This window comes from Erithacus rubecula (assembly GCF_903797595.1).
Source record: "Erithacus rubecula genome assembly, chromosome: 15".
Lineage (NCBI taxonomy): Eukaryota > Metazoa > Chordata > Aves > Passeriformes > Muscicapidae > Erithacus > Erithacus rubecula.
This window is the reverse complement of record NC_136667.1, coordinates 16,306,687-16,323,812: the sequence shown is the minus strand read 5'-3', so window position 1 is coordinate 16,323,812 and position 17,126 is coordinate 16,306,687. Positions and strand designations below refer to the sequence as shown.

General features: G+C 46.1%; 1 protein-coding gene across 3 annotated transcripts in view; it reads left to right on the top strand.

The window, feature by feature from the left end:
• LOC306808321 (calpain-5-like) overlaps positions 1-17,126 on the top strand; it is a 51,192-nt gene extending 34,066 nt beyond the window's left edge. For all 3 annotated transcript variants that reach the window (XM_079318775.1, XM_079318776.1, XM_079318777.1), the window contains exons 7-14: positions 242-435; positions 1,988-2,065; positions 3,231-3,426; positions 6,484-6,606; positions 8,051-8,253; positions 9,593-9,714; positions 13,075-13,211; positions 14,535-17,126. In XM_079318775.1, the coding sequence (XP_079174901.1) occupies positions 242-435; positions 1,988-2,065; positions 3,231-3,426; positions 6,484-6,606; positions 8,051-8,253; positions 9,593-9,714; positions 13,075-13,211; positions 14,535-14,717 (1,236 nt within the window). In that variant the 3' untranslated portion in view covers positions 14,718-17,126. The remainder of the gene's footprint in view (positions 1-241; positions 436-1,987; positions 2,066-3,230; positions 3,427-6,483; positions 6,607-8,050; positions 8,254-9,592; positions 9,715-13,074; positions 13,212-14,534) is intronic.

The window sequence follows — 17,126 nt, the reverse complement described above, 5'->3', positions numbered from 1 at the left end:
CAGCAGGCAGGATTCCCCTGTGCCCAGGGATTGCCTGGCACTGCAATTGCCTGCCACTAACAATACCAGACTGGTGACCCCCTACTCCTGACTCCCAGTGCTGTTATTTCCCTGCACAGTCAAATCATTCAGGATGAAAATAAAAACCAAATTTTTCTTGTCCTTCCCCTTGAACTTGGAGCTGTCAGGTTCCTCAGAGATGTGAATTCTTTGTGTTTAATTGTCCCTGTTTGTGCCCAAGGAGTCCCTTGGCCGCCCCAGCGAGGCAGAGACAGAGATGGGGCTCATTGTGGGCCATGCCTACTCCGTGACTGCCATCAGGAAACTGCGCCTGGGAGAGAGGCTCCTGTTCTCCTTCCAGGCACAAAAGCTCTTCATGATCAGGCTGAGGAATCCCTGGGGGAAGAAGGAATGGCATGGTGCTTGGAGTGACAGGTAAGAGCTGCAGACCCAGTGTCAAAGGGTGAAACTCTGCTGGGGCCACTGGAATTTGTGGTTAAACACTGGTGAGACACACACCATACTCAGAGATGGCTGAGCCTCTGTGCCATCTCTGCCCATTTTCCTCTGAGAAAATGAGCATGTCCTGGAGGGGTTTATGGCTCCCTGAACCTTTATTTACTGTTTACATCATTCTTCTGGAACATGGGAAGAAAAATCAGCTCATGAGTCAAGAACACGAGGCTCGTTCCCAGCTTCATCATTGTGTCTGGGACTCAGTTTCTCATTTCCAGCTGCTGGGGATTGTAAAAGCCTTGTAGATCATTTAAGTGACCAGTGAAAAATGCTGTAAAAATGCCATGTTTGTGATTTCTTTCTGATTAACTTTCTAATGAATTTTCATGTGGGCCATGGGCTTAGAGGTTCCTCCACAGCAAGAGAAATGATTGCTGGAGGGGATGTCTCCCATCATGGGTGATTTATACATGAAAAATATGTGACAGTTCAGCACTGGTCTCACCAGCTAGCATTTAGTACTTGACAATGCAGTGTTCTTAATAGCAGCATTAAATTTCTTATAATCCATGCTTTGGCTAGCAAAACTCTACTGCTTTCAGAGAGATTGGTCTGGGTGAAATGCAAAGAATGCACAAAAGAGCTGCTGTGTCTTGTTTAACTGAAGCCCTTGGGGTTCTCCAGTAGCCTGGCACAGCTGCCACTCATGCCAGCACTGAGGACTCTGATGGTGGCCCATGGCTTTTGGTCTAACAGAATTAAGTGGACAATTTCCAAATAGGTTAAGAAAATGTCTTAGGGTGAGCAGCATCCCTTCCCTCCCTCCAGCCACCTTCAGCTTTAGCCTGCAAGTGCTTTTGGAGGGGCAGTGAGGAGTTGTGGTGTAACCCATCAGGACAGGGTCTGCTTTGGGTTTCAGCAGGAGGCTGCTGGAATTTAGGGTCTGTGCTCTGTAATGTTCCTCTGCAAACTGGACACTGTGCTCAGGCTCCAGCAGTTTCTTCTCAAAGTGCCCCTGGGGAAATCTCAGACCTCAGGCCTGTTTTATTAAGGTGATTAAAAGACAAAGAGAATACTCTGGTCTAAGTGAAGCGTTCAATAATCTCCTGAGGAGGAAAACCAGGTTTCATTTGAGGGGCCTTCAGGGAATGGAGTCAATCTCCTGTGACCTTGGAAACCAGCTGTTTAAGTGTTTAAGAGTCCTAATGGAGGGTGTGACAAAGGAAATCAATAAAGTTCTGCTCTAGTTGAGCCTATTTCCTATTCATCTCTTCCTTTCTCTTCCTTTTTTAGTAGCTTTCAAATCAATTAATGTTTTAAAACTCCTCCTGAAAGCCTCACACTTTCATCAATATCATCTGCCCTTTCAGCACTCTGATAGTCCTTTTAAAACCATGAACCAGGAGAGATTTTTACTCCAATTCTTTTTTCCAGGTGAGAGCTTTTAAGTTATTAATCACCTTTTTTTTGTTTTGTTTTGTTTTGTTTTGTTTTGTTTTGTTTTGTTTTGTTTTTAATTATTTCCTTTTAGTTCTGAAGAGTGGAAGAAAGTCAGTGATTCCGAGCGCAAGGATTTGGGACTCACTGTTGAGAATGATGGAGAGTTCTGGTGAGTGGGAGTCATGTGAAGGATCTGGGGACATTGGCTACACTGAGTAACTGTCATTAATCTGCCTTTCAACAGCTTCAAAAACAGATGGATAAAGTTATCCCAAGGTCTGTTCCTTTCAAACTCCTAAGGGATGGTAGGGAAGAATAATAAAAATGGATTTGAAACTAGTAGAATAAAATTAGTAGCTCTCAGAATCTATTGTCTATATTTAGGATACTCTCTCAGAAACCAGGAGAACATGTGCTGGTTTACATGCTCAATATTGAACACTGTTTATCAGTTAAATTCTGAAATGAGTAAAATTATCTGAAGAGCTATGTGCATTTCACACCCTGCTTACTGACTACTGTGCCTGTCTGTAGGTCAGCCATGGCTGAGGCATCTAAAATTAGAGTTGCATCCAGTGAATTTTGATATTTGTTGGTGTTTTCTAGCATGAGAATGAGAAGTGTTCATTCTCTATATAATATCTAAAGCTCTATTAATTTTGACCTTGCTTAAAGCTTAGATCCTTAGCCCAGCAAGTCCTTCAGGAGATGATCAATATTGCATCAAGTGAGCTGGCAGGGCTCAGAGTGAAAAGAATTCTGTTGGCTTTGTCAGGACTGGCAGCTGCAGGGTTTGGCTCTGGGCCCTGAGTAAGCCAGGCCATGATGGTAATCCAAAAGCTGTTTCCCAGTTGCTCTGCAGTCCAGCCCCTTCCTTGAGCAGGCACAGGTGAGATGGGGTTAAATAAAAGCTCTGTCCAGAGTGAGGGGTTTGAGACATGCTCAGGGACAGATGTGTCAATAAGGACTGTAAGAATGAGGAGTGGATCCTGCTTTGATTGCAGATGATCTCTTTGGCCTTTGTGAAGTGTATTAAGAAATCCAGCCTGGGAGGTTCAACCAACCCTTCAGGTTTAGGAGATGCAGCAGAACAGATCCTGATCTGACCAAACACACTGAGTGATGCTGCTCTGAATTAAACTCTAAAACTGATTTGGCTGCATGAGTATTTCCTCATGGGAAACTTTCCAGTGAATCAATTTGTCCCCTGGACAGCTGAGCAATGCCTCTTCTTCAAATCACTGCAAGATTTTGTGTTTTGTTTTGGCTCTTTGTGTGAATATCACTGTTTATTTTTAAACAAACCATGACTTCCCTGCTGTTCTGTGGAGCAGGATGACATTTGAGGACTGGTGTAAGAACTTCACAGATGTGGACATCTGCAGGACTGTGAACACCTCCTTCTTCAGCCTCCACAAGACCTGGGAGAAGGAAATGATGTATGGGGCTTGGGCAAAGCATCCAGAGCCCCTGCTGAACAGAGCTGGGGGCTGCTTTGATAACAGAGAGACCTTCCTGCAGAACCCCCAGGTGGGAATCCTATGTTTTGGGAGCTACTGTGTATTTGTGAGGTGTTTGATAACAGAGCCCTTCCTGCAGAACCCCCAGGTGGGAAGTTTTGTGAGTTATTGAAGTGTACCCACTTTAGTTGGGGCTCCTGGAGTATCCACCCTGTTTGGGAGCTGGCAGTGACTGCTAGAGAAAAATCTCATTGCCCTGGGAATGTGCTGTGTACTGCATATTTCATTGATTTTGGTGCAATTTCTCAGAAGGGTTTAGATATTTATTTAGGAGTGATCATGCTTGGGGCTGGTGAGTCACACACAAAACAGAATTAATTACTGACTGGACTTCTTTCATTTTCTCAGTCACAGAAAGACAACAAGTCTGATTTTCTAATGACAAAACTCATTTAACCCCCTTAAAAATCCTGGGGATTTGATCCACTGTACTAAGTTAATATCCCTTAATTAATGAGCATTAATGTAAGATTCTGGGAGTACCTCATCTCTTCCTCAAGCTCACCCTCTCATCAGCATAAACAGAATTTTCTTTGTCTCATCCTACCTGCTCATTTCAAGCTATTCAGTTTATCTGTTCATCCATCCCTACTCCCTTTCCCACATTCCTGCCTTTCTTTCTCCCAGCACATGCAAATTCAGGCATATGACTTCTGTTACTATCCATGGGGTCTGGGCGCTTACTCTGTTAGTCACCACTTTAAAAATGGATCTTTCTGTCCAGATTAATTAAGGATATTTTTGAATCTGCCTCTCTGCACTTGCAAGGGAGGTTTCTGCCTGCAGCCTCTGTTTTCAGAGCAGGATGCTGGAGCAGTGCAGCCTCAGCTGCTCACATCAGATTTCAGATTCCCAGCTCACCCTGCAGTTCCTCACTGCTCTGCCTTCTGGCAGTGCCTCATTTCCAGGGGTGATTTAATTCAGGTATTGCCCTGTAAGACTCTGGATGTGTTCCAAGTGCTTGTCTGTCTCATTTGTAAGTATTTAGCTGTCACAGAGAACAAAATGCACATGTTCCAGCTGAGTGCAATGCCTGATGCAGTGGAAGGCTTCAGTATCCCAGTGTCACCTCTGGGCCAGCTGATTAAAAGGCTCTTAGCAGCAGTGCTGGAACACATTGATGTTATCTTAGGCCATGGCACACCCCACCATAATCTAATCTCTGTCTGTTCTCCTGGCACTGAGGCCTCCTGTGAGGTTTATATGGTTTATGCAGAGTGGGATGGTGACACTTCCAGTCCCTTTGATAAAGCAATTTCAGCCAAGTATTTGTGTATTCCACAGTCACTGCTGCTTTCTAGACCATTACCCATTGAGACAGCTGAAGTGCCATCAGGTCACAGATGCAGAGCTGTCATCAGACCAGGAGAATTTTCCTGTCTCCATTTGTTGCCCTCCCACCCCTCCATGGCCTTGGAACACTCTGAGGGAGTAACCCTGTGTATGGCTCAACAGGGACAAGAATCAAAATGTGCCTCACTGGGTGTTGCTGCATGTTTATATCTCACTTTCTAGGTTCTCTCTGTGCTTTCTCTGCTGCAATAAGTGATATTAAACACAAATCAGAGCTTGGGATGGGGTTTTGTTCAGCAGAGCTCCAATGGTTCTGTGACCAAGGCAAACTCAATACCTACCTCAGAGCAAAGCTCAATAATTTTCTTCTTAGCAGCAGTTGAAGGAGAAGGGAAAGGGGGAATTGAACCAATGATGATATTCCTCTCCATGCTGCCAGAGAATTCCTGCTTAACTCAGAGCATGTGGTGCACGTGGTACCCAGCTGTGCACTGCTGCAGGTTTATGTTTCTATTTATTTTTCTTCACATTTAAATGTCTTTGAGGATGGGAGAGCACAGCATCTGTCCAAACTTGGGGAAATAATCCCTCTACTGGTCCTGAAAACTCAGGTTTGCCCTCTGCATGCACAAAGCAATATTTAAAGGATCTCTAATAATTAAAAATTTAATTTATATAAAGAAACTCCTGTCTGACATTCTTTTCTTCATACTTACTTATGAACTGGTCTGGTAATGATTTTTAGTAATGTCACTGTTCTAGTTGGATTGAGCAAGATGGGAACTGCTGCTTAAACTTGAGATAAATTCCTTTGATTTGTCTTAAACCCAAGTTGACTCGACATTACTGTAAACAGTTTGGATAAAATATTTGCATGTTAAAGGTGCAGGAGTCTTTCTTAGCTCAGGTATTCAGGAAAACTGAGAAGTCCAAAATTAGCATTCCTCTCATTCTCACATTAATTAGGAACTGTAGATGCAGAACAAAGTGCCTTTTAAATAAGATTTGAAAGATGCCTTCATTTGCAGGCCCTGTATAAAGATGTTTGAAATTTGAAGACAGTGTTTACTTAAAAGGAGAATCAAAAATTATCTAAGACCCCATGTGGAGTCTGTTGGTTTATTTTTTTAATCTCACTCTGAATTTATAGCTAAATAAAACTTAATCTTTTGTCTTTTGCTTTCAAATGAGGTATCCTCTTGCTGACTCTACTTATTTTGTAGCTTTGTCCCAGGCTGTCCTTTGTGTCAGTTCATAAAATCAGAGATTCATGGAATGGTTTGGGATGGCAGGGATTCTAAAGCTCATCTCAATCCACCCCCTGCCATGGGCAGAGACACCTTCCACTCTCCCAGGGTGTTCCAGCCCTGTTCAGCCTGGCTTTGGGCACTTCCAGGGATCAGGGGCAGCCACAGCTGCTCTGGGCACCTGTGCCAGGGCCTGCCCACCCTCACAGAGAAAAACTGTTTCCTAACATCCATTCTAAACCTTCCTTGCTTCAGCTTAAGATCATTCCCCCATGTCCTATCACTAAGATTACCATTTCCATCAACACTTTTATTTACCTGATACTTTTGATTTTATGATCCTTATTACTAGCATGAATTTTCCAGCTGTGAATTGCTGGGAATGTCTCATACATGAAGAACTCTCCTTCTTCCCCCATTTGTATTTCCATTTGCTCCTTTGCATGCCCATATTTCCTTGGTGATGGCTTTACCCTCAGCCTCCTGAGGCAATTCCAACAGCCCTCCTCTCTTCTCTCTCCTCCCAGTTCCTCTTTGATGTTAAGAAGGCTGAGGACAAAGTGTTGGTGTCACTACAGCAGGAGGATCGGCGCAGGTACAAGAAAGAAGGGAAAGGAGACAACATCACAATTGGCTTTGAAATCCTCAAGGTAGGCAGCCAGCAGCACTGCTGCTGCAGTTTGTGCAGTTTGCTCAGTCCTGCTTCACCCTGACTGTGAGATCTTTGGCAGACAGAGCCACGATCATCCTGGGGTATGGCTCTGTGCTCAGACTTTGTGTGGGAACTGCACTCAGGCCATGAGAGCTCAACTGAATTTAGTTCAGCTCAAACTCTATTTGAATAAATGTCATTTATTTGAAAGAAATAATTTTTGCTGCTTGCAAAAGAATTTTAAGTGCTTTTCCTACCCTCCAAACTTTCTAGATAAAGGCCAAATTATATTAAATGCTTGAAACATGGAGGGTTTTTTCTCCTTCTTCTGCCTCCATTTCATCAGCAAACACAGCCAAGTGAATGAAGTTGAAAAGTCTGCAGTTTTTCTCTTGCTGCTTAGAAAATTGTGTTTTCAAAAGCTGGACTAGTGAGCAAGGAAATGAATATATGGGAAAAGGAACCAGAGTGATCCCAAAAGGTAATTTAATTGCATTCTCAAAGCAAATTGAGTAAAATGCAAACACTCAGACTCAGAGAAGGAGGGAAGCAAAGAAACAGCAATTTTTCTGCTCTTTCACTGAGGATTGGGGTAATCTGTTGGGGTCATCTGTTGCTACAGCTCCTGGGATTACATTAAATCTATGGCTCTACCCTAAAAAAGGTCAATTTTCAACAGTTGATTAGGTCTGCTGACATCTGCAGCACACCTACTCATTTGCCAATCACCTATTAACCATATATATTGAAAACTGTCATTTCAGAAACCAGAGTAATTTCCCTTGTTCATGCCTGTAATTTGGAAAGGCTTGAAAAAGAAAACCACACCTTCCTAAAAGTTTCAGTGCTCTATTTTTATTTCTGATCAGTAATTTTTCTATTTTAGTTGTATTCTAACACACCAGGCTCATTAGCATGACTAAAGGCCTTGGGAAGAGAGCTGCCAGAAAATAATGAAGGGCTGCTTTTGCCCCAAGAGCTGCTGGAGAGAGAGGTTTAGATTTAAACTGTGCCCTGGCAAATACCAGTACCCTGGAGAGGATGTTAAGGGTTGAGCATAACTTCAAGGCTTAGAACAAAACATGAATGCTTGTTCTGTGGCTTTTGTATTCAGGAAAGGGCAAGGAAAATCCAGCTGAGTGCATCTGGATTGGAAGCCTGCTGAGAAAGGCTAGAGAAAGGAGGCAGAGGGATGCAGGTGCAGTCCTTGGGGTGTGTGTCCATCTCTGCAAGTGTTCCCAGCTCTGCAGTAGCATCACATCATCTCTTTCAGTGGTCCCGTCTTTGCCAGCCCCAAACTTTCACCTGCCACACCTTACCTGAATGAGGAAACACTTGCCAAATGATCTGCCTTAATTGCACATTGAGTTTTATGGCTCTGAGAAGCTCAGGGAGAACCCTGCTCATCATCCTTGCTGGCATTAACCCCTCTCCTGCTGCAGGTGGAGGACAACAGGAGGTACAGGCTGCACAAGCTCACAGTGCAGGAGAGAGTGGCCACATCTCCCTACTCCAACACACGCAGCGTGTTCCTGAGGAGGAGCCTCCAGCGCGGCCGCTACGTCCTCATCCCCACCACCTACACCCCAGGGGTGCCCACCAGATTCATCCTCAGGCTCTACACAGATGTGCCCTCAAAGCTCAGGTGGGTGGCACTCACAGCTGCAGATCCCCTTAGGCTGCAGCTCCATGGAAGGGCATGAGGTTACTAACCCTCCAGAGCTCTTGGCTCCAACTTTGTCGGGTTATCTTAAATAAGTGAAGCAGCTGATAGTTGCTAAAAAGGTTATTTATTGCAAAGCACATCTCATTACAAAGCACATCAGTCTCAAAAGCAAGCAAAAAAGTAATGGCAAGAGCAGTAGTAAAAGCAAAAGCAAATGGCTAAAAGCCTGGCAGAAAGCAAGTGGCTAAAAACAATAGCAGGAAACAAGTGGCAAGAAGCACCAATTCTCTCCAATACAAACTTTTATATAGGATTTTCCTAAAAAGCTAAGACACAAACTCAGACCACCAGTCCTTAACCTATTAGAATTCTAGTTTCCTAGCACACTAGGTTACATATAAACTACACATAAACCTATCTTGCTCTATCTGAAACATGTCAGCAATATTCTTACTATAGCTCTATTATGTCCAAGCACTGTCTACAACTGTGGGCCTGGAGCCTCTACTGAAAACATCAGTATGTTTGCAGCCTTCACTAGAACTCTCACTGCTACTCTGGCATTTGAAACCTTTTACTTACTAAAAGCATTAGAGCTCATCTTAAAACTTACTGACTTACTTCTACTTAAATGTCAGCTTTATATGTGAGAGGCTTAATATACTGCAATCCATCCAAAGGCTTTAATTCAGTCCCTGCACTCTGATTTCTCTCTGAAGAATTCAGACAGACCCCTGACTCACTGACTCCAACAGATGGGGTTGCCAGGTCCTGACTCCCTGGCTCAGGTGGCTCCAGAGCTGGGCCCTGGAGGCATCAGGGGCACCTCTGACAATCTCCATGTTTGTGCATGGTCAGGAAATGTTGACTTAGGGACCTCTTGGACAATTCATTTTGAGTCTTTTGGCTTTTTCTAGTAGTGGTCTCCAGTTCTAGATCAGGACACTGAGCACTGGTGTTTTCTGGTTGTTGTTTCTGTGACCATCTCCTCTGGAAGCAGTGGTTGCTGCAAGAGTAGAACCAGGCCCACTACATTTATTTCTTGATTTGATAGCATTTTGCACTATTCAAGATTTCCACTATTTAAAATGGGTCTTTTTTCACCACTTTTGCTTCCATGCAGAAATAACACAGATTTGTTCTGCTTTGCTTTGCTGTATTTTTATTCCTTACATCTCTTATTTCTGCACCACACAACTCAAAAACGGCAGATGAGGAGAAACTACAAATCTCATGTTCTAAAAATGCCAGATTCCCACAACCATTGATTGCTTGCTTGACATTCTTTGCTTAGGTTGCTTTTTCCATGGTTTTTCAGGGAGCTGAAGGCAGACAGGCCTGAAATGACATGTTGGAGTCTCCTTTGTGGCTACCCACGCAGAGTCACCCAAATCAAAGTCCACTCTGCAGAGGGTTTGCAGAAACAAGACAGATCAGGAGGTAAGTGGAAGGAGAGTATGGAAGAGTAAAATTGGCTTTTCAGTCCTCTAAAGGTGATTTGGGTTGATATGTAGGCAGTCAGAAATTATCCAAACAGAGGATTTATGGGATTTGTTTTTCCATCATGCTGTAAAATCTGCTCCAGTGGAGAGATCAGGTGAATATGGGGATGCACAACAGCAAGTTGTGGGCTGGTCCATAAGTGGTCAGGATGGCAGGAGTAGCCAAACCCTCCTGAGGAGCTAATTGTGGGGTTTAGTAAGGATCTTCTGACAGGGCTGTGTATTTTCTAAATGGAAAATATCCAGGAGGCAGCTGAATGGCACAGACTCATGGAGTGTGTTACATTTACCTCATTAGAGCACTGCAGGGAAGACTTTATGGTTTTCAGGTGGGTAAGGTAGAACAGTTAAATGCTTTGTACATGACTGTGTATCTGTCAGAGGAAGTGTCCTGAAGGACACTAAAATGACTTTATAGCAGCTGATGTTGAGTCAATTAGGAAACTTGCCCAGCTGTCCCTTGCTTATTTCATTTTCTACTCCTGCTCTCTGTCTGATAATCTTCATTTTTCACAGCTCAGGGCTGGTTGTTACCAGAGCCCTGTTCCTGGCCAAAGGAAATTTATTTAATCTTTATTTCAAATGTTTATTGGAAAGTTCCTCCTTGGTGCTGTCTTTGATCCATTGCCCTGTCTGGACAGAATAATGGATGGTTTGCTGTTGTCAGGAATGGTGGATGAATCAAACAGCCCAGACTCAGGCCTGGGTGCTCCTTGTGGAAGCACCTCTCTCCAAGTCTGAAGTGGATCCAGCTGTGTGTGAGCCAAGCACAGTGGCAGGTCTGCAGGATGATGAGGAAACTCTGTGCTAGAGGATTTTCTGTCACTCATTCCCAAGCCTGTTTTAAAAATGGCTCTCACTACTCTCTGTCAGGCCTTTCCCCCAGTTTTCCTGTGACAACAAATCACTTTTTGCACCTTTAACTCTTCCTGCTGATGTTCCATGTTGGATTTGCATACTGAACTGTTTTTCACTGATTATATTCTGAGTGCTGAGATCCATGGTGTGTGACAGCCCTGGAAGCAGAGAATCTTCAGTGGGGCCAGCCTGAGAAGCAGAAGGAGAAGCAGAGATTCACCTGCAGGAGGCAAAGCCACCTGCTGTGTTTGCCAGGGCACTGCTGGTGTCTCAGCACTGTCCCTGCTGTTTGTCCCATGTCCTTCTCCAGTGCCTGAGGGTGTCAGAGCTCTCCAGGTTCTGGAAGGGGCAGTAGAGAGGAGTGGGAATGCAGCTGGGAACATTTCCTCAGGAATGTGTTCCAGAAAACCTTTTGCTTTGGTATAGTGCTGCAGGATGTGGGTGTTAGATCCTCGGTGCAGTTCTCAAAAACCCACAAATTAAACCTTAGACTACTGAGCCCAGATTTCTTTAAGCCTTAGAAATGCCATTATTGTTCAGGTGTTTCTGGCTTTTACAGATTCCAATTTTCCTTTGCACTGTTGTTGTGCACAGCTTCCCAGAGCAGCAGCGTGGCCAGGACTGAGGTGAGGGAGCTGCTGTAGGGTTCAGGGCAGGGCTGGAGCCATTTGTGTGCCCCAGAGCTGAACCCAGCCCTGCTTCCCCTGCCAGAGCCGTTTCCTGAGCAGCAGCTCCAGTTTCATTCCCAGCTCAAGGCCAATACCAGGACATTGTTTTTCCATTCTAGCAGACCTCGGTGTTTTTTCTTTGTCCTGTAAATAAACCAGGCATAGAACTAGCCTATCCATAGCTGAGAACATCTGATCCCCCATGTGCTCTCCCACTGCTTCCTTTTGTTGTGGAATTGAAGGCAGTTTTCCTAAAACAACTGACCCATCCAGCACTACCACCATGGGGTCACAACATTTTGGAACATGATGGGTGCAGGAATATTTTGTGTCCCCCTTCTACCTCCCTCTGTTTCTCAAGGTCTTGCTGAGAATTTTTGTGTTTCATTCAAATATTCTCTTTCCTTTTCCTTTCACTTAGCAAGTCCCCTCATTAACAGCTCCCTCATCCACCCAGCAGATGTGCCTCTCACCTCTTTAGCTCTGTGTCCTTTCCCCACCCCTCCTTATGCTCTTTATCTCTTAATTACTGTTAATGCTCTGGTGTTGCTCTGCTCTTTGCCCTCCTACAAAGTTGTTAACACCATTGGGGTGACAGGCAAGACCCAGTTTTACCCAGATCCATTTTCCAAATTGCTCTGCAAAGAGGGCAGCTTTTCCAGCCCTGGTGTCACTGCATGGTGCCACCCCATGCCCCAGAGCTGAATTCACAGTTCAGTGACACAGAAGGCAATTGCCCATCAGAAAAGCCAATATTCTGCTGCCTGCCATGGAACTGTGAGGGGTTGTCAGGGAAACAGGCCCGTGGCAGCTCTGGCCAGGTGCAAGCACAGAGCAGCATATGGAAAAATCTGTGTCTGCCTTGTACATGGAGGTGGCTGCATCTGGTTTGCATGCAGCTGTTGCGTGGTTTCTTCATGTGAGATGTTGGTACCTGGTCTTGTAAATGAGTGATGTGTTCGAGGGAAATCATCTGGGTATGGCTTGTTAAAAAGCTAAAGTTGCCTAAAATTGTGCTGCCTTCTGGCTGTGGTGGTGTTTTCAAGTAGATGGTGAAAAAGTGTGTGTTAGAAGCTCTCATGAGCCTGGCTTACAGATATCCAGGGTTTATTTCAAATCTGTATCTAAGAAGTTGCAAGGTGTGGAAAAAACAGATATTCTGTCATTAACGACAGAAATGGATAGAGTTGTGTTGAAATACAAAACATGGTATTGCCTTTGTTTAATTAAAAATTAATTAGAAAGTGGAATGGCCCAATCTATTTGAATGTGTTTGGTGTTTCCAAAACAGCTCTTGCTCCTTATTGTAAAGGAAAGAGAATATCAACTTTAATAAGAAATAAGAATGCTCACTGTAAAAACAAAGCATTTCTAGAATGCTGAACAATTGCAGGGGGTCACGTGTGAGGGTCAGATTGGATATTAGGGAGAAATTGTTCCCTGTGAAGATAGTGGAGCCCTGGAACAGGTTCATGGAGAAGCTGTGGCTGCCCCTGGATCCCTGGAAGTTTCCAAGGCCAGGTTGGATGGGGCTTGGAGCAGCCTGGGGTAGTGGAAAGTGTCCTTGCCCATGGCAGGAGTGGGACTGGATGGGCTTTAAGGTCCCTCCCAACCCAACCCATTCCATGATTCTGTTTTCACCCGGACAGGGAGCAGTGGCTGTGACGAGCCCTGGTGCCCTGTCCTGTGGTGCTGGCAGGCACAGGGGGGGATTGTCTCTGCTCTCAGCTGCCCCTCTGTGTGCCAGAGCTGTGCTGCTGACTGTGTTGCAGGAGCAGATCCCTACGTGCTCATCAAGTGTGAGAACCAGAGCCGGCGCTCGGCGGTGCAGCACGGCACCAGCAGCCCCGTGTTCAACACTCAGGTCATCTTCTACAGGAAGGACCTGGACAGTCCTGTCACCATCCAGGTGAGACAGCCACAGGGCAGCTGCTCAGGGCAGGGAGGGCTGCACAGCAGCATCCCTGGGCTTCACTGGGCCTCCTTTTCTTTGTGACTGATACCCAGGAGAGAAGTGAGAGCCTCTGCTCCATTTGCTGGGCTCTGCCTGGGGGTGTGCTGCTGCTTCTCCTCCACAAACAGCAACTGATGGCACTTTGGGACTGTCAGGAAAATTAACCCACAAACACCACAGGTTTATGTCCAAAAAGGAGACTTTATCTACTTTATTCCAATAAAGGGAGAGACCATGGGGCATTCCCCTGGGATCTCTCAGATTTTTGGAGGATGCAGCCTCCTTTCATCCCAATTTCCCATCCACATTTCCTCTCCCATTCCCCATGGGCTGAGGTACTTGAGAGGCACAGACTTCCCAGAACACCTGATACCTAAGATTCTCCTCTAATGTATAACTCTCCCTTTTAATTTTTAATTCTTATGGAATTCATGGTTTTTCCCCATTGGTTCTTTCATCTTCCAATATCTAATTTCATTTATCAGCAAACCTACAGTTTATTTGTAAAGGCAAATATATTTTTTCCATTCATCTATCGGTGGAATCCATCCCATTGTTTATCTTTCACTGCTAGCCTTATCTACCAGCAGATCCACAGCTTGTGTGTAAAGCCAAATCTGACATTTCTCTCAGGATCACAAATCATGTTTCATTCCAAGGCACATTTCATTCCAAAGTTTTGAAAGAATTTACAGAACTCCTTTCACCCCATGTGGTACCTGATGAAACAGAGACAAAGAAAGTCAAGTGTTGTCCTGTGTCAGTGTTTGAAACAAATCCAAAGCTAAGGCTGTTATTAAGAAGTTTTCTACCCCAAACTCTAGTGCTGTGAGAACTAAACCTCACTGTTTACCTCAGCACTAGCTGGAGAAATAGAGTTTGAGATGATGCAGTCCAGGAAAACTTTGTCTTCAGTCTAGGCTGTGGGCCAGGCTCTCAAACTCTAGCACTGAGGAGGTGCAGAGGTGAGCCCAGGCAGGCAGAGCAGCACACACAGGCTGTTGTAGGTAGGTTTTACTGCTGATGAGGTGAAAAAAAGGTCATTTTTATTCCTCTCCTAGGCAGACTGTGACCTAGAAAGAAAAAGCTGCATTTCGCTCCTGATTTGCATAGTCTATGTAAACGAGCATGCAAATCCAGCCTCTCCCTCCCGCTCCGCAGACAATTAGCTAAATTCAGGCGCACGCAGCGAGGCGGTCTCTGCTTTCCCGCGGGGTTAACGGGGCTGACCCTTCCGAGCGCAGTGTGACAGGGCTGGTTTGTGTCCCCTGGTCGCAGGTGTGGCACAGCAGGCTCCTGAGTGACCAGTTCCTGGGGCAGGCGGTGCTGGCGGCGTCCCCCGGGGAGCCCCGCCAGCAGCAGAGGCTGCGGCTGCGGGCCAGGGGCGGCGGGGAGGCGGCGGAGCTGCCGGGTCACATCAGCATCACGGTTCTGTCCAGCGATGACCTCGCCGAGCTCTGAGCGCCGCAGAGCCGCGCGGAGCTGGCACCGCGGGAGCGCATCAGCATAATCGCTTCAAAGGGAAAAACACTCCACTCTCCGCGTTATCACTGGGAGAGGGGGGAATGCGTGTTTATACATAGCTATGCTCGTGATACAGCTCATGCGGTAGGAGAGGGGACAAAAGGAACGCTGGCAGGTAAGTGCAGGACGGTGCGAGCATCTTCCCGGCAGCATCGTTGAGGATGCAGCTCCATCGGGCACCCACCAGCAGCTTGGGGACTGCAAGTACAAGGGGGATTCATGGGGATTTTCCTTTCCACCCATAGATGAATTTCACTACACATTAGGTATTTCTGCTCCTTGGTGCAAATGTCACTACTCGAGGAGCTCAGTTGTAGCTCATGACCTTAAGACTTGCCAGGACAACACAGGGGGCAGATTTTGCACTCCGTTTGAACACTACAGCAAATAAGAGCTTTGTCCACTGAAAGGCTCTCAGATTGAATTTTCGATTCTCCTCCACCTCGAGCTGGTGATTCACAATTTGGTATCTCTGTCCAAGAGCACCTCACAGTTCAGCTGTGGCTCTGCTCAGAGCACAGATTCAGTAATGGGAGCCTCCTTGCTTTGTTTAAGCCACATAATGCTGAAAATGCAATAACAGCCCTCTTGTTTAGGTACGTGCAGCACCACCCTGAAAGAGGGGGAAACGAGCTCGTGAGAAGGGTGGGTTTGTAAAAGCTGGGTGCTGTTCCCTGGCAGGTGTCAGGTCTCATTCTCAAAATTTTGCAGTCGTTAATTGCTGGCACGGCTGATGTTTGATGGTTTCACTCGGGTACCGTGGAGGATGGGTGTTATTTACATTTCCCTCACAGCAGGGCTCTGGTGCCAGCTCTCCCCTTGCCCTGCAGCCCATGGCAGGGTTCCCTCAGCAGCTCTCTGGGTGGGCACCTGGCCAGTGACCCTGACAGTGCATGGGGCTCTCTGTGCCACACACTCTGCAATGGATTTTACACAGCTGCACATTCTGGGTGGTAAAGGGAAGCTGAAGGACTATTCTGCCTTTTTTACAGCCAGGAAATTCATATGTGCCTCGTAGCCACTTCAGCCACACTGTGCAATTTTTACAATTTATGAAATGGCCCTTGACAGAGTTAATGTTTTCACAAAAGGTTTTGAAGTCTCCTCAGGGCTCCAAAAGGATCATTGCTGTGGTAGGAAAATGCCAGAGATGGACTGTGGGGCTGTGAATGATGCTGCAGTGCCATCATGTACCCAGGACCTAAATCCAGCTCTTTTCAGACAGTTTGGGCTCAGCAGAGTTCTCTTCAGAGGTGTGAACTACAAGCCGCCAAGTGACATTCTCTGTAAGCTCATGGCTTCAGGGCTGCTTACTCTCAGAAATGTTTGTAAACCAAAATTTGTCTTTTTAAAAGCATGAACTGTCTCACGCAGACCAGAGCTGGATGAGGGGAACTGCAAATGTCAGGGCTGCCCTAGTCGTGCACTGAGACCTGTTTGCTTTGCTTTTCCTCCCACCCTGTTCCAGGCTGTGCTTCCCCCAGTGTTCCCTGTGGGATGGGGGCCATTCCCAGGGCTTGCCTTGGCCAAGGGTCAGTGTTCAGCCTGAAAAAAGTTCCACTCCGATATGGCACCAGGGGTTTGTGCCTGCCTGCCCCACGATTTGGCTGAGGAAGCTCCTGAGCCCACTGAGGACACAAAGCCCCCTCAGCTCTGAGCTGGAGGGGGTCCCTTGGCTCTCTTTTGGAGTTCCACAGCCCAGCACACCACCCTGTTCCAGCCTCTGCAAAGGCTTGTCCCCAGCAGCAGTGGCACTGAGGCAGTGGCAGCAGCAGTTTTTGGGTGTGCACAGCCTGGCAAAGTGGGCAGTCAGTGTGGGCAGCATGGCCATGGTCACTCTGAGGCCTTGAGCATTGCGCCAGCTCCAGCCATCCCCAGTTTGTCCCCGTGGCATGGGACAGGCACTGCTGGCCAGTGCTGCCCTGAGGGACTGGCAGTGCTGGGAGCTGTGGGATGCTCAGCAGGATGCCTGGACCTCTGCACTGTTAATTTTTGGGAACTGTTTGGGTTTCCCATCAGGAGGAGCTGATCCAGCCTGGGAACACAGCTGGCTCTGCTGGTTTACAGATGCCTCTGCTTTCCCAGGTGAAGCCCAGGACAAGCAAGGCAAGGGCAGGGCTGACACGGTCCCCTGCTGCTGCCTGCTCCTACCACTGATAGTTAAAATTGTTATAATATCAACATGTGGGAAAAAAAACATCTTGGGGTTGTTTTTTTGATAGGGGGAAGGGCTGCATTTATGTACAAAAATGAAAACAGGTGGAAATGGGTGTAAAATATTTCATTGCAACCTTTTGTAACTTCTCAATACGAAGCGACCTAAATAAAATTTTACAAAAAATACAA